Below are 25,096 nucleotides of genomic sequence, written 5' to 3'. Positions count from 1 at the left end.
ATTTATAAAGTAAGAAAACACAATCATGAAACACATAATAGACGAGCGTATTAATCAAGACTAAAACATTTATAACTTTTTGTTTGTATACTGAGTGTTAATGTAGGAACAATGCTTTATAAATGATAAATTAAGTGCTTACGCATACTGAACTAATGCTTCATAGCGTGTAGTTATTATAAAGTGTTACTGCTCTGGGTAAGGCTATTATATTTACAGTGCAAACAGGGAAATATTGATAAGGAATGTGTTCACTTTTGTATAATTGCATAGTTTATAATGTATTAACCTGATATCTAGTGATATTATGCTCAGAATTGTGTAGCCTGGTATAGAGACATTAAGAGAATGAGGAACAGCAGAGAGATTGTGAGCTGTAAGAGGAAATTAACAACATTTAGATGTGGCTAGTGATGGCTATTAAAGGGACATAGCTAGTTTCACAAGATGTCAAGTTATTTTCACACTCTCTCACACACACACACAGGCACCCAAAGTTACATGTTAACACGCACAAACACTATGGATACAACATGTACAAATACGTCCCCAACAGCAAAGATATAATTCTGGCAGTTCATACCAGATATTTTAGAGTTTGTTGATGCAAAGGAAACTTTTCTGTTCTGCACAAGGAAACATAATATTATTGTATGTTGTTCAGATATACAGTTGTGTGAAAAAGTGTTTGCCCCCTTCCTGATTTCTTATTTTTTTTGCATGTTTGTCACACTTAAATGTTTCAGATCATCAAACAAATTTAAATATTAGACAAAGATAACACAAGTAAACACAAAATGCAGTTTTTAAATGAAGGTTTTTATTATTAAGGGGGGAAAAAATCCAAACCTACATGGCCCTGTGTGAAAAAGTGATTGCCCCCTAAACCTAATAACTGGTTGGGCCACCCTTAGCAGCAACAACTGCAATCAAGCGTTTGCGATAACTGGCAATGAGTCTTTTACAGCGCTATAGAGGAATTTTGGCCCACTCATCTTTGCAGAATTGTTGTAATTCAGCCACATTGGAGGGTTTTCGAGCATGAACCGCCTTTTTAAGGTCATGCCACAGCATCTCAATCGGATTCAGGTCGGGACTTTGACTAGGCCACTCCAAAGTCTTCATTTTGTTTTTCTTAAGCCATTCAGAGGTGGACTTGCTGGTGTGTTTTGGATCATTGTCCTGCTGCAGAACCCAAGTGCGCTTCAGCTTGAGGTCACGAACAGATGGCCGGACATTCTCCTTCAGGATTTTTTGGTAGACAGCAGAATTCATGGTTCCATTTACCACAGCAAGTCTTCCAGGTCCTGAAGCAGCAAAACAGCCCCAGACCATCACACTACCACCACCATATTTTACTGTTGGTATGATGTTCCTTTTCTGAAATGCCGTGTTACTTTTACGCCAGATGTAATGGGACATACACCTTCCAAAAAGTTCAACTTTTGTCTCGTCAGTCCACAGAGTATTTTCCCAAAAGTCTTGGGGATCATCAAGATGTTTTCTGGCAAAACTGAGACGAGCCTTTATGTTCTTTTTGCTCAGCAGTGGTTTTCGTCTTGGAACTCTGCCATGCAGGCCATTTTTGCCCAGTCTCTTTCTTATGGTGGGGTCATGAACACTGACCTTAATTGAGGCAAGTGAGGCCTGCAGTTCTTTGGATGTTGTTCTGGGGTCTTTTGTGACCTCTTGGATGAGTCGTCGCTGCGCTTTTGGGGTAATTTTGGTCGGCCGGCCACTCCTGGGAAGGTTCACCACTGTTCCTTGTTTTCGCCATTTGTGGATAATGGCTCTCACTGTGGTTCGCTGGAGTCCCAAAGCTTTAGAAATGGCTTTGTAACCTTTTCCAGACTGATAGATCTCAATTACTTTGATAAACCACAGTTAATTTATGTTTTAACAGGGGGGGGGCAATCACTTTTTCACACAGGGCCATTTAGGTTTGGATTTTTTTTTTTCCTTAATAATAAAAACCTTCATTTAAAAACTGCATTTTGTGTTTACTTGTGTTATCTTTGTCTAATATTTAAATTTGTTTGATGATCTGAAACATTTAAGTGTGACAAACATGCAAAAAAATAAGAAATCAGGAAGGGGCAAACACTTTTTCACACAACTGTATATATATAAATAAAACACATCTGGCGTTTGATATATAATGCGTTTAAAAACATGCCAAATAGCATTGTTATTTTATAAAAATGTGTTCATCATTCCTCTGAACTCATGTTTATTCAGTCCTTTGGAGGCAAAAATAATGAAATTCACAGTTCTTGTATAGCTATCGCAGCATTAGAAGGAAATGAAGCACTGGTTAGTAGTGCTGTGAAAGAGCCTGAGGGATAACTTTGTCATAGAGTAACATGAACATCAAGTCCAGTGCATTTGATAGCATATGCAAATGCTTCTGTGATTTCCATTTAATTATACAAAAACCTTAATGGCTGAATACTTTTTCAGTATTCATAAAAAACATCAATAGTGAGCTACTTTAATAGTTTGTCAGTTCCTTCTTTTGGAGATGACATTTTGCTGTGGCTTCCATTTACCCTTGAGTAAAATAAAACTCTTTACACTGCTGTTGTATATTGTAACTAATACAGTAATATTTTTTTTGAGCCAAGAAACACAATGACATGGAGAGTTTTACTGAACCACTGCATGTGACGCCTCCATGTGACTCTTTATCTGAAGTAGTCTAAATATTTATGTGAACAAGACTCATGACTAGAGTGCAAATGCAGTGAATCTTGTCGTCCTTCACCCCCCAACACACACACACAGATTCAGCAGGGAACCACTTGTACTAAAAGGTATTCCTCCCCAAACAAACAAAACTGAATGAAGGAAAGGAAGAAAGCAGACAGAAATCAGAGCATGCCAAAGAGAAACAGCAAAAGAGGGAGGTGTGAAAATAAGAATTTAAAAGAACGAGTGAAGGAGACGAGAACAGGAAGAGAGAAAAAAAACCTGTCTAGGAAATGAGAATATAAAGGCAGAAGTGCAAGTGGTTAGTGCTAAACAATGTCATGAGAGAGAGCATTGGAGGTGTGCAAGAATGACAGCAGGTTTGATTGAATAGACAACAAATGTACTTGTGAGAGGGGGGATTCAAGTTGATGAGAAGAAGCAGATTGCTAAAAATACTGAGTACAGCTGGAATATGGGGTGAGTCATTCTTTAATAACAGTGATAATGTTAGTCTACTCTACTGTGTTTTTCTCCAAAATAACTTTGACTGTCTCATGCTTAAATAAGTGAAAATATGTAGAACAGTAGGATACTGCTTTCTATCAGCTATTCATTTGACCTTGCTAAACAATCTGTCTAGTTCTGATCCATTTCCTGCTGTATGTCTGGAACTCATAGCAGCTGTTCTGTTTCTACAGTTGTCACATATAAATTAAAATATCAGAGCTGGGTTATCTGTATTTCCTGTGTACAGAGTAGATAATTAAATCCAAAAAAAGCTTTTGAGAAAATGGTTTGTATCGCTGACAGGTAAGATATGCAGTCCATATTAGGTAGCATTGTGCTGAGCACAGGAAGTGGTCAAAACATGACAACCGTTTCTGCAGGAAGTAAATTGTTCCCACAGGTTACAAACCTTGCAAAAACAAGAAGACTGAAATTCTCCTAATGATTCATAGAGTATAGAAATAAGTATCTTAGGTAGCCTAGTACTGCAAACATACCTCTATTTTCTATTTCTTTACTTTTTCCTGAAAACAATCAAAAGTATTCAATATAAATACATTTAAGTCTTACAAAGGCCTGACTGCATACGAAATATCCGATGCCAAATGTGTATATAGAACCCCAGAGATCGTTTTAATGCAGTCATAGACAAAAAATGTGAATACTTATGTCTCGTAATTTTACAGGGGTTGAATGTACATCTACTGAGGTTCTGTACTTATACTGAGATACTTGTACATTTGATTATTTCCATTTGATGCTCGTTTAAACTTTTAATATTTTACATCATTTATTTGACAGCTATTCTTTTAACACAAAACATGCAGTTTCAAACCGGTTCAAATGTGTATCGTGGTAAATGGACTTGTATTTCTACAATATAGTACATTAGTACATATAGTATAGTTGGTCATCATTCACCCACATGCATACATCGAACACAGCCTCGGGAGCGATTGTTGCCCAAGGACACATGGACTGGAGTAAGTAAGTAAAATGTATTTATACAGTGATTTTCACAGACAAAAGTCACAAAGTGCTTAACAGGGCATAAATTACAAGCATAAAAAAACACAATGTGACCATAGGGCCAATAATTTACATACACACAGAAATATACTAAATTAAAACATAGTTTAAAAGCAGGTATAGGACATGGGTTTTACCAAAACACCAGTCTAAAAAGGTGCGTTTTGAGCTAGTTTTTAAAAGTGTTCACAGAATCTGCGAGGCGTAGAGTTGCAGGCAGAGCATTCCACCGCCTCGGTGCTACTGCCTCAAAAGCTCGGTCACAACAGGTCTTAAGGCGAGTGCGTGGGACAGACAGAAGACCTAAAACGTTTGACCTGAGAGCGCGGGTGGGTGAATATGGGTGAAGTAGATCAGCTACACATGTAGGAGCCTGACCGTGAAGTGCTCTGTAAGTGAGGGTGAGAATTTTGAAGTGTATCCTAAATGCTACAGGGAGCCAGTGGAGAGATCGGAGTACGGGGGTGATGTGAGACCGTCGATTTGTTCTGGTGAGTAATCTGGCGGCAGGGTTTTGGATGACCTGCAAGCGGTTAAGAGCAGATACACTGAGTGATGTGAAAAGTGAGTCTCAGTAGTCAATGCGTGAAGAGATAAATGTGTGTATGATCATCTCTAGTTCAGGTGTTGATACTACAGATCTCAGTTTACTGATATTTCTTAGGTGGAAGAAACATGATCTGGACAGCTGCTTATGGGGGTCAAATGACATGGATCGATCAAAGAAAATCCCTAGATTGCGCAGGTTGCAATGGGCAGCAGAGGAGAGTGGACCAATACTCTGCCTGATCATAGGGACAAACTCATCTGGTGCAATAACTAGAACCTCCGTCTTATTGTCGTTAAGTTGTAAGCAGTTTTCCGCCGTCCAGTCTCTGATGGCATTGACACAGTCCAGGAGCCTAGTTAATGTGAAGGCCTCGCTGGGTTTGAATGACAGATGGAGTTGGATATCATCTGCATATAAATGATAGGACACATTGTAACTTTTTATAATCGGTCCCAAAGGTAACAAATAAAGGGAAAATAACAGAGGCCGCAGAACCGAGCCCTACGGTACACCACAAGACAATGGAGAGGTGACAGACACAAAATTACCCACAGAGACATTAAAAGTTCTGTCAGAGAGGTAAGATGTAAACCAGTCTAACGCTATGCCAGATATGCCAACCCAATCACGTAGCCTCTTAATCAGGATGGTATGGTCTACAGCAGGGGTGTCAAACTCATTTTCACTCTGGGCCACATCAGCATCACGGTCGCCCTCAAAGGGCCAGTTGTAAATGTAAGACTGTGTAAATGTAACTACTCCTAACATATTGGTAAATAACTGTCTCTGCATTTGATTATTGTTTATTCAAGTGTTAAAATATTGTACATGCAGTTATAGAAATGTAAAAATATATTTAAGCACATTTCTGTTATAACTTAAATCCTTTTAATTTAGGGTTAATAAACCCACATTACTCTATCAAAGATCAAACTTTTAAAGAAAATAGCAAAGACAAATATCAAACACAAGTTATTACAATAACTTTGTTCAATGCGTAAAATCCTTTCAAGGGTGCGTTTGCACAATCCCACGTGAAGTATTTCATGTGTTTTAAAGTAGTCTTCAATGTACTCACAATACATTTCCATTTCAAATGTAGGGTAACCAGAGCTGCTTATGACTGTGTGTTTAAGTATCATAATTATGACTTTCTATCTCATAATTTCGACTTTCTATCTCATAATTTCGACTATGGAGATATTTTTATTATCAAATCTAACTTTAAATTTTTATTTTTATTTTATTTTATTTTATTTTTTTATCTGGCGGATTCGCGGGCCACATAAAATGACGTGGCGGGCCGTATGTTTGACAGTTTCGAATACAGAACTGAGGTCCAGAAGTACTAACACAGACCTGCATCAGAAGACATGAGAATGTCATTTGAAACCCTCAGGAGAACGGTTTCAGTAGAGTATTGTTTACGAAACCCAGACTGGAATTTGTCGTACATGTTGTGCCTCTCCAGTGCAGCAGTAAGTTGGTTGGCGACCACTTTCTCTAAGATTTAGGATAGGAAAGGCAGTTTTGATATGGGCCTGTAGTTCATAGGCAATGTCGGATCTAAGTTGGGTTTCTTTAATATAGGCTGGATAGTGGCATGCTTAAAATAGGACGGGACAATTCCTGTAGACAATGAGGAATTGACAGTAGATGTTACTGCAGGGCCAATAATTAGCAGAACTTTCTTAAATAGAGAGGATGGTATTATATTCAGAGGGCAAGATGATGGCTTTGTTTTCTTAATTAAGTCCATCAGGTATTGGAGGCTGATAGGCTGGAAAGAGTCCAGAACAGTAGGAGATTGAGAGGAGCTACATGTAGATGAACAGATCCCAGGCTGAATACCAGACCTAATAGCTATTACCTTATCAATAAAATAGGTAAGGAACTTGTTGCAATCATCAACAGAACAGCATGGTCATGTAGAGACAGACGGTGAAACAATTCTCTTAATTGTGTCAAACAAAATCTTGGGATTTCTCTTTGAGGAAGAGATTAAGTTGGCAAAATAAGCAGTTCTAGCTTCCTTTACTTCAGCATTAAAAGAAACTCTGAGGTCTTTGAAATACGAGCGATGCACTTGTAGCCCAGTGGCTTTCCATAGCCGCTCTGTCCTGCAACACTTCCGTCTCAGGCTGCAGATAGCGTCCGTCATCCACGGAGAAGTGTTGTAGGCAGCCATGGTCCTTTCCTTAGAGGTGCCACTTTATCCAGCAATGTGGTGCAATGTTCATTAAAAGACTGTATTAAGAGTTCAACATCATTGTGATTTGTGTTACTATCACAGCAAAAGTGCATAGAGAACTGACCAGCTGTACTCTGAGTAATAATGCGGGAGTGGAATGTTCATTTCAGACAGAAGGGGTCAGCATTTACAGAAAGATCAAAGAAAATACAGTAGCCGGGAATCTAATTGACAATCTTACGATTGATGAGGACCCGCTCCACCTCTAAGCTACAGCCGTCTACATCAACATGGTGCCCCATAAGAAATTGGGCCAACTAACTAACAACCAGGCAATAATGGTTGCTGGTTGGCAGTAGATATCTCTGCAGGACTACTTCATATTTTTTGAATGATAAAAACTCAGATTCTGGCCAGATCTTTTACATTGCACTTTTCAAAGATATAATGTATTATTTCAGATTATGTTATATATAATTTATTAAAATAAGCTAAATTGTGGCTGCTAATATGTATCGGTAATAATCATGAAATAATTTGTATAATTTATCACTGACAGCAGCCTCTCTGCTGCATATTGAGTACATTTTCTTTGATACTTCCTTACTTTTACTTACTTACAGGTAATGTTTAATGCAAGACTTTTACTTGCAATAGAGTATTTTGACATAGTGGTATTACTTAAAGTAAAGGCTCAGAATACATCCTCCACCAGCCGACCGTGAAAGAGTTTTGTTTTCAAAACACTGGCTGTTGAGTAGTGCTCTGTATTTATATATATTTATTAGTGCTGGGCAACGATTACAATTTTTAATCGCGATTAATCTCATTGTTATGCGCAAAGTTCAATAATTAATTCAAAAGTAGTGTATTGCGCACTTTTATTTTAAAAGTACTGCTATATGAACAAAAGTGCAATAACATTTGGTTTGCAAACACTTTAAACAAATAAGGTGCTTTTTAACAGCAGTATTCCCTTTACACAGTAGCAGTTAAAATACAGTTATAATGATTCTGATAATAGATATTCAGACGGTGTTCACAACTTTATCTTCATGTGTGTAATAGATGCAATTTGAAATATACACCTTGAAAACTGCAAACCTATCTACTTCTTTTTTATGTTTGTTAAATTCTCAGTAGCGATAACTAAATGATATGCTTATTATACATATTCCAAACAAAAACACTTAAAAAACTCGACAATATGTATTTTTATATTGTCACTGTTGTAAATTGTTTGATTGCATGATTTACTTTTATTGTGAAGAGCATGAAAATGGAAGTGCTTTTACTTTGAAGAGACAGGAAGTAGAATGGTACGTGTTCTTGACGCTAACAATGATGATGATACGTAGAAAACCACATGTCAGGTGCAAGAGCGCGCGTTCTGTTCACTGTAACACTGTAATACTGCAGCTCAGACAGTAAAGTATTCCGTTCAAACAAGACGTGTCTTGGTCCTCACTAAAAGCTCCACTTCACAACAGTTTGATCCCGTAACGAGACGATCGCGCGCGTGTGTGTGTGTGTTTGTGAGACAAGAGTGAACAACGGTGACGGAGTGTAGGAGGGTCCGGACCCGAGGGGAAGAAGGAAGTGATGCCACACAAACACAGCTGTTCCCTGCTTGCTTCATACTTGGTGCCTGGTTCTTGTGTTAAAAATGTCCGCTTAATAATAAATAAATAAAACTGCGTTAATATAATTGTAGGCTGCACGGTGGTGTAGTGGCTAGCACTATCACCTCACAGCAAGAGGGGCCCGGGTTCGTTCCCCGATCCCGGGTGGTCCTTCTGTGTGGAGTTTGCATGTTCTCCCCGTTGCAGCGTGGGTTCCCTCTGGGTTCTCCGGCTTCCTCCCACAGTCCAAAGACATGCAGCTTAGGTTATTTGGAGACTCGAAATTGCCCGTAGGTGTGAATGTGAGCGTGAATGTTTGTCTGTCTCTACATGTGCCCTGCGATGAACTGGCGACCTGTCCAGGGTGTACCCTGCCTTCGCCCAATGTCAGCTGGGATCGGCTCCAGCGCCCCGCGACCCTGAACAGGATAAGCGGTTTGGATAATGAATGAATGAATAATATAATTGTCGGCGTTATATATATATATATACATATATATATATATATATATACATATATATATATATATATATACATATATATATATATATATATACATATATATATATATATATATACATATATATATATACATATATATACATATATATATATATATATATATGCTGACACATTGCTGTGAGAAACAGGAATGTGTCTACAAAAACGTATGTAAGAAAGGGAAAAACTACAAATCTGACAAGGCAAGTTACCACTAGGTTGTAGGACTTGACATTAACATTGTGTTTTACACCAAAAGAGTATTAAGGTTTGCCACCCACCCTGTTGGATGGGTCTTTCCTATGTTTCATGTTCAATAAATAGATGAACTGGTGAACCTTTAGCCTTCATGTCTGAACGCTTGTCATTGATCTATCCAGACCAGTATCCTAGGATTTACTGTACATCCATATTTGTATTTGTGTTGCCTAACCTTGACCATACCTTGACCATATTTAAAAAAAATTGAATCACCCAATATCAATGTTCTATTCATTATTCTATTAAGCCATCCATTCATACTTTCTTACATATAGGCAAGGTACACAACAGGTGACCAGAGATCTCAGGGAGAACCTCTTTAAGGTGTCTATATCTATACTACTACTACACACAACATATCACACTATACACTTCTTTTGTTGCTCTCCACTTTCTTCCACCCTTTGGTCTTGTACTTTGCATCTCATCATCTTTTCCTCATCATTTCCCACAGTGAGTCCAGTATCTGCCAAGTGAGGGCGACAGTCATGCTGTACAATGACGGCAACAAGCGGTGGGTGCCGGCGGGATCTGACAGTCCTTCTTTCAGCCGCGTCCAAATCTATCACAACCCTGTGGCCAACACCTTCAGAGTGGTGGGCCGCAAACTGCAGGCCGACCAGCAGGTACAAGACAAGTGTACACACACACACACACATACAGACACACACAGCCAAACAGACAGTCACCTTCACGTTGTACACACACATAGTATAGTCTCTCTGGTAGAAGATCACACCCACCGAACTTTGTAAATACTTAATTTGCCTGTAAGTCACTTCCCTTAAAACACAATGAAACAAACATACAAACTAGACAATGTAGCTTGGCACTGTAGCTGGAGTTTCTGATTGTTCATTGAACAGATTTCAAGTTTAGTGAATTCTGACCATCAGAGACTAAGAGTGAGGGCTGAGTGGAGACGGCCTCCTCAGTGGATCTGTTGGCTGGCTGGGGTGTTGTTTTTGATGAGTTGGAGCTCAGATTGGAAATTATTTCCTGTTCTCCTTTTGAACAATACAGTATCATTACTACCTAGTTGATTTTAGTCGCATTACAGCCCTTACACCTTACAGGCTAATTAATTCAAGCATGAAAAATATCAAAACATCACAAATGATTATACATTAGCATGAACTCACATCTGGCCTTCGTCTGAATTGCATTTAATTGTACATGACATTCAAACTATGACCCTCAAAGTCTCAAATCCTCAATACAGTCACTATCCTGTGTTTCCTGTTCATGTCAGGTGGTAATCAACTGTCCCATAATCAAAGGGATAAAGTATAATCAAGCCACACCAACCTTCCACCAGTGGCGGGATCCCAAACAGGTGTGGGGGCTGAACTTTGGCAGTAAAGAGGATGCTGCTCTTTTTGCCAACTCCATGGTGCATGCATTAGAGGCTCTCAATGCACCGGCGGGCACAGGTAAACACGGCAATGCAAGAGGGCACTTTTCACCTCAGCCATTTCTGATTTCACTAACAAGGACCACGCCAATAACAGTATGAGTTTCGAGAGGTTTATTGCATAGTGGAAAGATTGTTAGATTCAAGAAGCGGAAGGGATCGAGGGATGAAATAGATATAGGGTAGGGGTAGAGGGATGAAGGGGAGTAGGGTAGAGGGATGATGGGATGTGGGGGTAGGGAGGAAGGGATGTGGGGTAGTGGTCGAGGTAGAGGGATGAAGGGATGGAGGGGTCGAGGGATGAAGGGGTCGAGGATTGAAGGGATGAAGGGGTCGATGGATGAAGGGATGAAGGGGTCGATGGATGAAGGGATGAAGGGGTCGAGGGATGAAGGGGTCGATGGATGAAGGGGTCGAGGGATGAAGGGGTCGAGGTAGAGGGATGAAGGGATGTAGGGTAGAGGGATGAAGGGATGTCAGGAAGAAGAAACGAGGAGGGTTTGTAGAAAGGAGGTTAGGCGATCGATGGGGGACCGTTGATGTCTGGCAACTGGCGGGAACGGGGAACTGGAGACTGTAGGGTGGGGGCCATCTCTTCGGAAGCTCTGGCGGAGCAGAGTCCCCAAAAGATAGCTCCATAAAGACTGATGCCGATGGCCGTTTCTGGAGTCGTTCGGGTTGGTACGAACTTACCTGAGGTACGCGGGGAAAGACCGACGATCGCGTATCTTGAGGGTGTGGTTGGAAATTCCTTGGCTTGTAGAGGTGGAGGCAGCGCCGAGTAAACCCGGGGGGTATTCTGGATCGGGCCAAGATATGGCGGAAGTGGTGGTGAGCCCGAGACCGCAACAGGGATCTTGCAGGGAATTCGGCTGGCTCAAATCTGGGCTTAAGTAGTCGCGGATGGGTTCGTACGGACTCGAGTACGAGTCTGGTCGGAAACGGTAGATGGTTGAAGTGGACCGTATTGGTTGGTCTTGCGGCATTTGAGCCGATGGACGACCGTGTCGGGAGGATGGATGTGATGTCGAACGCGGTGGCATGTCGGGACGGATGGAGTCCAAGGCGGTGAACTCGGAGCAGCGAAAGAAGCTGGCAAGAACGTGGACTTTAATGCTTGTCCGTGAAGGGAGACGGATGACCTGAGCTGGGGGTGAGGATGCCGCAGGTGAGGAGGTCCGAAGTGAGGGGCAGCCGTTTAGGCGCTATATTCCGAATGGATGGCAATGGTCTTGATGGACCGTTCATGCCCCAAAAGAATGGCTACTATGACTATGGAATGCATTTCGTAGATCGCGGAGGAAGGTGTGGGGGATGAGAATTCAAGCGGCTGAGGACCGATTGTCACTGTAGAAGCCGTCGAAGCTGATCGAGGGTGCTGCGTCTGTGAAAAGCTGGATGTCTTCCGGCTTAGTGATGTGTTCGTCGTGGAAGTTGGAGATGCCGAGAGGAACTGGTGTCGGTTTAGCTCGGTTTACGTGCTTCGTCAAGTGTGACGTGGTCATGGAGGTTTGTAATGGCGGCGGGGACTAACGGGATGTTTGGCAAGGAGGATTTTGTTTAATCTATTGATTCTATTTATCTGGTGGAGAAAAGCCAAGTGTTTAGACCGTGTGCTGGGTTTGGAGAAGGCCATGGTTGAGCGTCTGGGCCTGCGACATAGTGGCTGGCTACGTAATTAAATACTCTTCTGTGCCAGTGGGTGGCAGTAGGTAGCACGATAATGGCCGTGGTGATTAAGACAGTAGAATTAAGAGATGCACCGAGAGGTTGCGGTGACAAAACGTTTGTCCGGATTCAGGTAAGAAATTTTTTCCGGCTGCTCTTGGACGGACGCATGGCGGAGTAATACACGTCCTTCTGAAGGAAACGAAAAAAGGTACCGGTAGTTGGGATCGGTGGTAAGGACTTGGAGGTGCTGGTGGTGTCTGCCTTAGGTGACCAGCTTCTTCGCCTGCGAGGCGAATGGGGAACGTGGCGTGATCGATTCTTATGTACTTCGTGGAGTAGTCCGGGCTGGGAATTAGGTGGAGCCTGGTGATGTCTGCTCAGGTGGGGAGTGGCTGTTTGGGTGCAGCGACCGAACTTGTTTAGCAATTCCCAGGAGATGTGGGGATTGCGTGTGTATGGCTCGATAATTGGGCGAGGTTCATGTAGTTATCGGGATCGATAGCCTGTGTTGTGTTGAACGGAAAGGCAGGAGTGAGAGAAGTGAAAAGATGCTGGGATGAGAGGATGCGTGTGCGTGGGTTGGACGTGCAGATTGGGGAACTGTGGCTAAGTGGATAGCAGGGCCGTCTTTCAATCAGAGGGTTGGCGGCTCAATCCCCGGCTCCGGCTCTGCTAGTCCACTGGATAAAAGCGTCTGCTAAATGACTGTAATGTAATGTAGAAGTAACACAACATGAAAGGATGCCAGGATGGATGTGCCTGGGTTAATCATGAAGTTAGGGGGGAAAACATTGCAAGGAGATGTCTCTGGCGCGGGGGGAGCTTGACGGCCGAAGTCAGTATGACATGGGACGACTTAAGGCAGGACGCAGTCGACTGCCCTTCTCTAAACACATCTAAGTGGGGCCAACTGGAAGCGGCAGCCTAACTTACACTAAAACACCTTCTCCTGAACGCCGTATATCTGACTCCCGCATGCAGTTTGACAGATATTTAATCGTGACTCGTCTTGAAAAGGATCGATTCATAGCCTTGGTACCGGTCTCATTACCCTAATAGGGTACTTATTGGCCGTATTAAAATCAGATTAAAGATTCACAATCAGAGTATACGACCTGGCCCTCTGGAGGGACTGATGTAGATGGATGGGCTTCTTCCGCCGTGTGCTGCGTCATGACGTCAACGGCGCGCGCCTGACGGCGCCGGGAACCCGGAAGTGCCCTGGAGGCTCGGAGCGCGAGAGAGGTGTTGTGCTCCGGGTGCTTGAAAAGTTTGGAAAGTTGCGCTTTGTAACGGACTGATGTAAAGGACTGTTGCTTCCTTCGTTTGAGAGAACTGTCCGCTCGGAGAAGTGGGATATATAGAGACTGTCGGGGCCTCGGAATGGTGAATGAGGGTCACGGTGGTTTCACCGGTCGTTCGAGCGCCTGGACCTCCGGCTGTCGGGAGAGCGGCGTGGGTGAGGAATTGAGAGGATTAGGGTCGAAAGATGGGATTCCGAATCGGGATCTCCCCCGGGCTGTTGGACGGCGGGGGCGGACGGCTTCGGAGTTGACGGAGGATAGTTATCGAGAGCTGCGGGGAATGAGGATGGCTAAATGCAGCCGAAGTTGCTAGCGACGAACGTGGTGAGAAAACGAGGGAGCTTCGGGATATGGCTGGTCGTCCGGAAGGGTTGAGGAGAGCCTTTGTGAAAGGTAAGCGGTTTTAAGATGTTGTTATCTGTCGTGCCTTGAGTTGAAGCGTATGAAAGCTGAGTCAGGGAGCGTCGCTCGTCTGTCTTGCGTCGTATGAAAGCTTGAAGCTGAGTCGGAGAGCGTTTGCTAGTAGGGGAGCGTTTGCTCGTAGGGTTCGAGGTAGGAGCGTGGAGTAGGGATGGGACGTTGCTCGTCTGCTGAGTCAGAGAGCGTTGCTCGTCTGTCTTGGGTCGTATGAAAGCTTGAAGCTGAGTAGGAGAGCGTTTGCTCGTGGGGGTCGAGGTAGGAGCGTTGGGTAGGGATGGAACGTTGCTCGTCTGCTGAGTCAGAGAGCGTTGCTCGTCTGTCTTGAGTCGTATGAAAGCTGAGTCAGAGAGCGTTGCTCGTCTGTCTTGGGTCGTATGAAAGCTGAGTCAGAGAGCGTTGCTCGTCTGGATGTGGGGTGTAGGTAGAGGGGTGTAGGTAGAGGGGTGTAGATCGAGGGGTGTAGGGATGGAGCGTCTGCTGAGTAAGAGAGCGTCTGTCGTACGTCATGTGAAGACGAGAGTCGAAGAGGGAGTGAACGAGTTCGTTATGCTTAAATAATCTGTGCAGAGGAAATGAGCGGTGTTCTGGGCGTGGCCCCGTTCCTGAACTACGTTTATAAAACTACATTTTAAAAAAATTAAATAATTATATAAATTATATAGTATAAATTAATTTGGCTGTGCTAGTATGTACTGACACATCATTTTAAAATACATCCATAATCAAGCAATATGTTGAGTGCTGTGCTCAATTAAAAGAGTGTTCTATTATTTCCATTAAGCTAAAATCAAATATGCTTAATGACTCCCATCAAAAGTACTTGCATATAGAAATTCCATGAACTTAATAACACCTACTACAATGTATACCATGAATGTATGCTATCAAATTGATTTTGAGGCTTAAGTTTAGTCTGGTTGTTTCTGGAAGCTTGCGTGCATCGACTGCTTTCTTTTAGTTTAAATAGCCTTTACTCAGCACACTTATCAAAACAATGTTTTTGCTCAGGTACGGCTCAGACGGGACCCTCTGTACAGGAGCTTGAACACCAGAGAAGGTACCGTTTATTATAAATAATACTGAGGCTGCAACTAATCTTCATTTTCATCAGGATTGCTGTCTTGATTTGTTTTCAATTAACTGTTTAGAACATTTTCAGAAAAGTATGTTCCATCACCCAAGTGGATGTCAACAGTCAAAACTTGATTGAAAAATGCAAAGATATTCAGTTAACAATGCTGATAATGCTCAGAAGAAGCTGGATCCTGTGTATGTAACCTCTGTAGGCTCTTGTGCTTCATAAATATTTGAAATGATTAATCAATGAATCAACTAATTATTCCAGAGCTGAATGGCACTGCTATAGATTTAACTCAGCTGTGGAGTAAGCCAAACATAAATATGAAAGAGCTTTTAACACTAACATTAGAACCATCTGACGATGTCTGTCCAGACTAGAGTGCCAGAGGCAGGACCAGCAGGAGAAGGAACGTCTGGAGAGGGAGATGCAGACCTCTGTTAGTCCTCCTGCACCACCGGCCGCTCCACCCGCCCCACCGGCACCACCTCCACTCCCACCACCTTCCTCAGGACCATGCCCACCTGCCCCTCCACCACCTCCTCCTGGGGTCATGGTCCCACCTGCACCACCCCTGCCCCCTGCTGGAGGAAGTGGAGGTAGCGGAGGTGGAAACGATCTGGCTGCAGCTCTGTCAGGAGCCAAACTGCGTAAAGCAGTCAAGGTAAGGTACATGCATTTTCACCTTTTTGTACTCGCAATTACCATGATGCATACTTGCTCTGCTGTATAGACTGTACCAAAGATGTAGCGCAATTGATGTGTGATTTTGGTTTCCATGCTCTAGTAAATGACGGACTGAGTACGCTGATCTATGAACCAAATTTCTGTGAACAAGGTGACTGGAGGGGTTTTTGTGTTTCCAGGATGAGGGAGCAGTAGCAGCCTCATCCCCCAAACCAGAACCCTCATCTGGTGGAAGTGGAGGTGGAGGAGGTGGTCTAATGGGAGAGATGAGTGCCATCCTTGCTAGGAGGTAAGTTCTTACAAACAAGACATGTAAGACAGATATGTATGTGATGATCTGAAGCTAGGGACTTCTGAATTTCTATTATGCAACTATTTTAAATAGGAGGAAAGCTGCTGATAATCCTGCTTCAAAAACGGTAGAACCTCACAATGTAAGTGTCATGTCAGTGATTTTATTGGACTTCCCCTCATAATTCTATAATATTTGTGGAAGGAGCAGCATGATTTAAGATAAGAGTCAATGATAACTTTGGTTAATGTCTGTATATGACTACAGGAGGATTCTGACTCCTCAATATCAAAACTGTCAGGAGCAGGAGGTGAGTTGTGTCCCTTTCTGCCCTACGGGACTGTATTACAGCCACATTAATTGTTGGAATGCTGTTAAGCATTCCAACTATTGTTCTTCAAATCTTTATACTTCTTATTATATTTCTTCCGTACGCTTTTTGAAACTCTTCTGCTCCTGCATATTTTAAGCTACAGAAACCGTTCAACTATCAAAATGTTCAGCTCTTTCAGCAGAGGGGTGCTATGACTTTTCATATTTCTAACCTTTAAACTTTATGAATTATTAAGCTTTTTGCAATTTTTTCTTTGAATGGGTTCCTATGGAGAAAATGTTCAAATCCTCTTCAACTTTCAAATCCTTCTACTTCCTCATACTTTCAGCTACAGACACCATTTCAACTTTCAAATGTTGAGAAAACCCTGATCTATTGCCGCATTATTCAGCTTTTTGATATCTTTTATACTTTTTGAACTGTCCCATTTTAACTTTTATGATTTTCTCACTCCTTTTCTGACTTTATAATGGGTGTGTATTGCGCAGCTTAGAGTGCGTGATGTCACCGCTAGAGTGAAGAGCAGCTTGAGATTCTTGTGAAAAAAAGATTTGTGTTTTGCCACTGTGTCCACAATCTTCACTCTTCATGCATAATTTCTGGATGTAGAAGTAGCTAATCTTGTCCTTGTCGTAGACAAATGACTGTGGAATCCCACAGATTTACACATTTGGCACAGAAGCCTGTAATTGAGAGGAAAACCAACTTTCTGCTCCATAGAGACCAATGTTAAATTTTGCTTCAAAAACATCTTCCACAGAACACGGGACCCCATTTCTAAATCGCCAGTTCAGCCACATTTTTTACACTACAGACACAATTTTTACAGGATCTGTTCTTCAACTCATCCTTCCTCTCATTTATTAATATCGGAGCAATAGGAGCTACGGTTATGGGAGTTTTGAGGATTTGTTTGAGAGGTGTTTCCCTGTTTAATCTCCATGAAAAGGCTGCAAGGACACAGGTGTTTCTGATTAAGCTCATTAGTGATGTTGATAAACACAGACTCACAGACACACACGCACTCCTCTCTCTCTCTCTCTCTCTCTGTGTCTCTCTCTGTGTCTCTCTCTCTGTGTCTCTCACTCTCTGTGTGTCTCTCTCATACAGTCATTCAGGTTCTTAGAGATCTTGAGAGGAAACACCCCCCCCCCCCCCCCCCCACACACACACCCCATTTTAAAATAAAAGCCCCACAGAATGAATTCTAACTGAAATGCTTATGATGAAGCCTGACATTTAATAACCTGTTTGTGTTTATCTAACATTATGAGTCCATCTCTTCCCCCCCCCCCCCCACACCCCATTTCAAAATAAAAGCCCCACAGAGTGAATTCTAACTGAAATGCTTGTGATGAAGCCTGTCATTTAATAACCTCTGTTTATGTGTCAAACATTATGATTATGTCTCCTCTCCCCACCCAGCCCCACCCTTTCAAAATAAAAGCCCCATGGATTAACTGTATGTAAACATTAAGCTCAAAATTAGACTTTTTCAAATACTGCCATTACTATTACTACTACTACTACTGTTATATTATATACTACGACCACTACTACAGCTATTACTACTACTACTTCTACTACTTCTTCTAAATACTAATACTTCTACCACTAATGATACTTCTACTACAACTACAACTTCTAGTACTACTACTACAAATATCACTACTGTTGACATTTTTTAAGCCACAGAAACCATTCGAATATCAAAATGTTCAGCTCTTTCAGGAGAGGGGTGATATGACTTTTCATATTTGTAATCTTTCAATTCTTTGAATTATTAAGCTATTTGCAATTTTCTTTTGAATGGGATCTCTATGGAGAAAATCTTCAAATCCTGTTAAACTTCTTCAACTTTCAAAGCCTTCTTCTTCTCATACTTTCAGCTACATATGACTTGATATTTGTAATCTTTCAACTTTTTGAATTATTAAGCTTTTTGCAATTTTTTTTAAATTGGATATCTATTTTCAGCAATGTTTTTGAGATTCATTTCAGCTTTCAGCATTCCAACGCATTTTCAGCAGGAAATGCATTTTCTAGTTGCTTTTCACTGTACCTTCTCATTGCCACACCAAATCATACTTGGAAAAAAAAAATGTATTCTTGTTCTATTCTTTGTCAACAACCAAAACATTGGATCAACTTTAGAATAAAATATGCTTCATATATTAACTCATTTATCACATTTAATTTGATCTTATGGCCATGTACTGTAATAATACATATAATCATATTCCATCAGAAATTGATGGAAAGCCCAAAGAAAAAGCCGCCATCAATCCAAGGTAAGAGCCTAATCAATAAAGCTTTCACTATCCACATGATTGATCATTACGTTACATAACATTCCACAGGCACCTCTCACTTGGTGCTAATTAACAGACTCCGCTGAGACATCCATACAAATTCAAAAATCTTAGCAGTTGCCTAAAAGGATCTGCATGTTTTTTTAAACAGGCCCAAATCCGTAACCAACAATCAGAAGGACTCCAGCCCCAGCTCCTCCACCTCTACCTCCTCTAACTCCACCACTACCCCAGTATCCAGGTATCAGTCCCCCCTCTGTCCCCACCTGCCAAGGTTCTCTCCCGTCCTGAGAGTCTCCGTCTCAGTGCTCTCTGCTTTGAATACTGACTACAGTATGAGCCAGTGAAACGAGCTCGGCACTGGTATCACTGCTGTTATCGTTAGTGTTGTGTTGCTTGCAAATGACTCATTACATCAAATAAAACATTCGACATTCAGTGGTTTCTGTCTGAGGCTGTAATTGTAGCAAGAGACTGAAACTGAGACGTGTTACTAAGCTGCTTTGGTGACAGTTTTCTACTTCACTGTTTCACTAAACTGGGGGAGGTTTTGCTCATGAAGTCAGAATGTCAGAGCAGGTATGAGTATTACTATTGGTCTACATGAGTCATTAGTCATTGCTCCACTAATTCCACAAACTCCAGTCTATTGACAAGCAGAACAGGACATTTAGATTTTCAGTGAAATTAAACTAGCTGAAGCGGACTTGTTCAAATGTCTTTATAAAGACTTGAGGATGTGGTTGCTCCTGCTGAAGTATAAGTAGCTGTTGAGACAAGACAGCTAGATTGAGATCTAGCTGTCTCTAAACACTGATTGCATTCACTGTTTTAACTGTCTGACTGCTGCTGTTGTGCCTCCCTCTTTCTCTCACTCTTATAAGATTTTTTAATACCTTTTGTTCTTTCTGTCTGAAATAACTTTCTGCCTAAAATAACGTACGCTGCTTCTCCAGGCAAGCTCTTTCTTGATCTCAAAAAGTCTGTTTTGGCCAAGGGTAAACATGGTTCTTTCTGTTTTAGGATGAAGGTGGTGAAAACGAACTCTGATGGTGCAGGAAATAATAGTGAGATGGAAAGAATCAAAGAGGTTGGTTGCTCTTTTAAACATAAAACACCATCCTGCAGCTAGACGAACAGTAAAGTGTTATGACTGTGTTATAACTTTTTCATCTTCTTGTTCATTATCAACTTTTAAGTAATCAAAAACCACATCATTTCCATGGCACAGGAAATGTTGTGGCTGTTGTTTATAATGAACAAAGATGGAAAAAACGATGTAAGATTCTGCATGTGTTTCCCAGTCGGGAATTTGCAAGCAACAGGAAGTAATGTCATCAAAAGCACAACAGGATGCCACTAATGTGCCATGTTATTGCATAGAGTTGAAATACTGATTGACTGTAATTATGATCAAGGATTTGGCAATTAACAACTTTTTAATACCACGGTCTTATGGTTTTGCATATGTGTTTGAAGGAAATTCTTGAAGAAGTGAAAAAAGAACTTCAAAAAGTGAAGGAGGAGATTATCACAGGTGAGCTCTACCTTGTATGTTGTCCATTGACATTAAGTTTATTTATGAAGCTTATGTAAACTATTAATATTAAAAGAATGATTTTGTGTTTATACCCTTAGCTATATTACTATTTTTCTCTTCCAGCACTGATTCAGGAGCTGCACAGTGCACAGCCAAAAGGTGAAGACTAAAAGACGGAAGAATGGATCAAGAAAATAATTCATAGATGTGAATGTGTTATCATACAATGCCTGGACAATTTATTTTACCTGATAGAAATTAGGCTATTTTTACAAATCCCGACCAATATTGGATTTTTGAACCTAATTTTGATATTTAAGAGTAACACAAATCTGAAGAAGAGATACTGGTCAATATAAAAAATGTTTAGATGAACATGTAACATTCCCAAACTTTTTTTTTTTTAATATATATAAGAATGCCTCTTGTGTTTTAAACAATTGTGGTTTCAAGATGTACTAACAAGGACATATTACATCTGAAAAATAAACTTCTGGTGTTCTCTGGTGGACAAATGTGATGGAGACACCGTTTCTAAATGACCTCAAACACATCTCTGACAATTCAGTACTACCATTTCTTATTACCCAGTACATTATATGCAACAGGAAGAACAACAACTGCAGCTTCCACCCTGTAGGATTATTGTACTTTGTAAAAGTACTCAATTACAAGTAAAAGTCTTGCAAAATAATGCAACTCAGTTGTCAATTGTTGCCCCGGTAAATATTCACATAACCTGCCGCCTGGAGAGCAGTCAGACTCCAGTGTCCGTGAGGTCAGACAGAGGCAGCCTCCTTTTGTCACTGAGCACTTGATTTGTACCGTAGTGAAGCTGGGCGCTTACTGTCAAACTCAGCCATTTATCCCTTTTATCCATCCTAACCGGCTACTAAGACTCTTGATCGCCGACGACACAGACGCAACACGTGATACCAACTTGTTAGAAGCGGCAACCAAGCGTCAGATATCTTACAAAGAGATAAACATTCATTATGGACAGTCAAAAACATTTTCAAATGATTAATTTTTTTACATTTATCAACATAAAAATGTTATCGATAAGATGTATTTTTGGCAAAAAAGTAATACAACCCTTTCAGAAAGCTATATTATTGGTCATGATTATGGATGCTGCTGTAATTCTATTAATGTGAGGCTTGACCAAACTGGAAAAAAACAAGGACTAATATACAGTGGGTACGGAAAGTATTCAGACCCCTTTAAATTTTTCACTCTTTGTTTCATTGCAGCCATTTGCTAAAATCAAAAAAGTTCATTTTATTTCTCATTAATGTACACTCAGCACCCCATCTTGACAGAAAAAAACAGAAATGTAGAAATTTTTGCAAATTTATTAAAAAAGAAAAACTGAAATATCACATGGTCATAAGTATTCAGACCCTTTGCTCAGTATTGAGTAGAAGCACCCTTTTGAGCTAGTACAGCCATGAGTCTATTTGGGAATGATGCAACAAGTTTTTCACACCTGGATTTGGGGATCCTCTGCCATTCTTCCTTGCAGATCCTCTCCAGTTCCGTCAGGTTGGATGGTGAACGTTGGTGGACAGCCATTTTCAGGTCTCTCCAGAGATGCTCAATTGGGTTTAGGTCAGGGCTCTGGCTGGGCCAGTCAAGAATGGTCACAGAGTTGTTCCGAAGCCACTCCTTTGTTATTTTAGCTGTGTGCTTAGGGTCATTGTCTTGTTGGAAGGTGAACCTTCGGCCCAGTCTGAGGTCCAGAGCACTCTGGAAGAGGTTTTCTTCCAGGATATCTCTGTACTTGGCCGCATTCATCTTTCCTTCAATTGCAACCAGTCGTCCTGTCCCTGCAGCTGAAAAACACCCCCATAGCATGATGCTGCCACCACCATGTTTCACTGTTGGGATTGTATTGGGCAGGTGATGAGCAGTGCCTGGTTTTCTCCACACATACCGCTAAGAATTAACGCCAAAAAGTTCAATCTTGGTCTCATCAGACCAGAGAATCTTATTTCTCATAGTCTGGGAGTCCTTCATGTGTTTTTTGGCAAACTCTATGCGGGCTTTCATATGTCTTGCACTGAGGAGAGGCTTCCGTCGGGCCACTCTGCCATAAAGCCCCGACTGGTGGAGGGCTGCAGTGATAGTTGACTTTGTGGAACTTTCTCCCATCTCCCTACTGCATCTCTGGAGCTCAGCCACAGTGATCTTTGGGTTCTTCTTTACCTCTCTCACCAAGGCTCTTCTTCCACGATTGCTCAGTTTGGCTGGACGGCCAGGTCTAGGAAGAGTTCTGGTCGTCCCAAACTTCTTCCATTTAAGGATTATGGAGGCCACTGTGCTCTTAGGAACCTTGAGTGCTGCAGAAATTCTTTTGTAACCTTGGCCAGATCTGTGCCTTGCCACAATTCTGTCTCTGAGCTCCTTGGGCAGTTCCTTCGACCTCATGATTCTCATTTGCTCTGACATGCACTGTGAGCTGTAAGGTCTTATATAGACAGGTGTGTGCCTTTCCTAATCAAGTCCAATCAGTTTAATTAAACACAGCTGGACTCTAATGAAGGAGTAGAACCATCTCAAGGAGGATCAGAAGAAATGGACAGCATGTGAGTTAAATATGAGTGTCACAGCAAAGGGTCTGAATACTTATGACCATGTGATATTTCAGTTTTTCTTTTTCAATAAATTTGCAAAAATTTCTACATTTCTGTTTTTTTCTGTCAAGATGGGGTGCTGAGTTAATGAGAAATAAAATGAACTTTTTTGATTTTAGCAAATGGCTGCAATGAAACAAAGAGTGAAAAATGTAAAGGGGTCTGAATACTTTCCGTACCCACTGTATGTCAATCCCACTCCTGGACAATCAAGATTTCAACCAAAAGTCTCTTTTTAATTTTGAAAAGTAGGGGAAAGGGAAATGGAGAAGAAAAAAACAGAAATCCTTCACGGGCCGGGCTAGTTCAGTCTCTGTGACCTGAGCTTCTTTGTCTTCTGAGGAGTGACACACAAGACACACGGTGAGTGACAGCCAACAGGGAATATCAGCTCCAGCTGGTATGGCCCCCAGGATCGTTTGGCATAGTCCATGATGAATCGGTGTGCGCAACTGGTTCTTGGTAGAGGCAAAACTATATCTATGGTGAGTCGTTGGAAGGGAGTTTCAATAATGGGCAGCGGGATGAGTCTGGTACTCTGGCTTGGGGGCACATGCGACAATACTCCTGGACAGCTCTCAGAGGTGGGCCCCGAGCAGGTGGCCCACCTCTTCCAACCAGGAATAGGTACTTCGAGACATACTGGCTGTGCACAAGCAATTGGTATACCCGTTCATCTCTCATCTTTAATACTCTGCATATCAAGCTATTTTTTGACAGCAAAGTAAGGGTTAGTTGGTAGACCTAGAACACTCTGGAGAGATTACATATCTCGTCTGGCCTGGGAACGCCTCAGGGTTCCCCAGGAGGAGCTGGAAAGCATGGATGGGATTTCTAGAATACCCTCTAAGCATGTTGCCTCCGCGACCCGGCCCCGGATAAGCGGAAGTCAATGGATGGATGGGTTAGTTATCTTACCTAGTGCAGTCTGTACGGTTCCCTCTGTATATTTTATGTTTCGTAGGTTCTAGGCCAGGTTTGAGTCCTCTCTCTGGGCTGTAGCAAATCGGTCCAGGCTGGATGGAATCAGTGGGTGACTGTAAGGGAATTCAGAGAAGACCTCACTGGAGTCAGCTCTGTCATTTTCCCGACTGCCGTGTCCGTAGCTCTTTCTCTTCTCATATTTCGGTCAGAGCAGGCTAAAGACTCAGGCCTGCCTGAGTCAATTCCTGATTTCTGTGTCCTGATTTCCCACTCGTAGCAAGTGCTGTGGTGCCTCAACATATTAATGTTACCAGCCAGAGGTGACTAGTAAGCATGAGTTGCCTCCCTTGTTTGATGGTGCGGTTGGCATGGGAACATCTCTCTCCTGGCAGCTCCAGGCAATATGCCCCTCTTACCCACAGGTAAACATAATTAGTGGTCCACAGGGCCTGGGGCAGTCCCTCTCTTGGGAGGTGTAGTTAGTAGGTGAATCTGGTCCTGTCTACTGTGCCTCAGGCTCTCTCCCATTACGAGCTGCAGGTGTATATCCTCACTGATTGATTGCAGCCTCTCCTTCGTAACTTGGTGGTTATCCAGTAATAAAACAAGCAACCTAACCAAACTAGGTTCTGTCTGGGCCCCGTACCTTTTGGCGTCAGTGGGCAGGGTAGGGATACATCGGCCCAGCATCACTCGCTTCAAGGGGGAGGGGCTCATTCCCTTTATTGGTCAGGATGTGTTCTGCGTGAGGTCAGCCAGCTTTGCTCAAGCTGATAGTGTAGGGTCTTACTTCCAGTCACGGAACCGCTGCATTTGCTGCCGGAAGTCTTTATACATACTGGGCTCTTATGTCACTCTCCTCTCAAACTCCTCCATATATATTCTTCGACATCATCATTGGGAGTCAGTTTGGTAAGTACATCCCTAAGGCCTCATTCACTAATATGGGCATAGCAATGTTCTAACTTTGTGCACAAATTAATTGCACATGCATAATTACTGTTGGATTCATGAAATGTCCGCACTGGCCAATTTTGTTCTTGGCACCATGTGAATATAAGTGAATCAGAATCATTCTAAATTGACGGGCGGGTGCCTGGTATTCGCAGTCAGAACACTGCCACGCCCCCA

The 25,096-nt window shown here is 42.0% G+C and overlaps 1 protein-coding gene across 1 annotated transcript; it reads left to right on the top strand.

Moving 5' to 3' along the window:
• Positions 1-2,903: 2,903 nt before the first annotated feature.
• On the top strand, positions 2,904-20,948 carry LOC142960211 (vasodilator-stimulated phosphoprotein-like). Its single transcript, XM_076101923.1, has 13 exons — positions 2,904-3,168; positions 9,808-9,979; positions 10,606-10,786; positions 15,171-15,219; positions 15,616-15,904; positions 16,107-16,216; positions 16,313-16,361; positions 16,487-16,529; positions 18,802-18,844; positions 19,017-19,106; positions 19,889-19,955; positions 20,345-20,402; positions 20,529-20,948. Exons 1-13 carry the CDS (start codon positions 3,164-3,166, stop codon positions 20,573-20,575), a joined length of 1,203 nt encoding a protein of 400 aa, XP_075958038.1. The 5' UTR covers positions 2,904-3,163; the 3' UTR covers positions 20,576-20,948.
• Positions 20,949-25,096: the final 4,148 nt, after the last annotated feature.

The sequence above is a fragment of the Anarhichas minor genome, unplaced genomic scaffold, assembly GCF_050575085.1.
Source record: "Anarhichas minor isolate MPS153535 unplaced genomic scaffold, ASM5057508v1 ptg000027l, whole genome shotgun sequence".
NCBI classification, from domain to species: Eukaryota; Metazoa; Chordata; class Actinopteri; order Perciformes; family Anarhichadidae; genus Anarhichas; species Anarhichas minor.
This window is presented reverse-complemented; position numbering and strand designations above follow the sequence as displayed.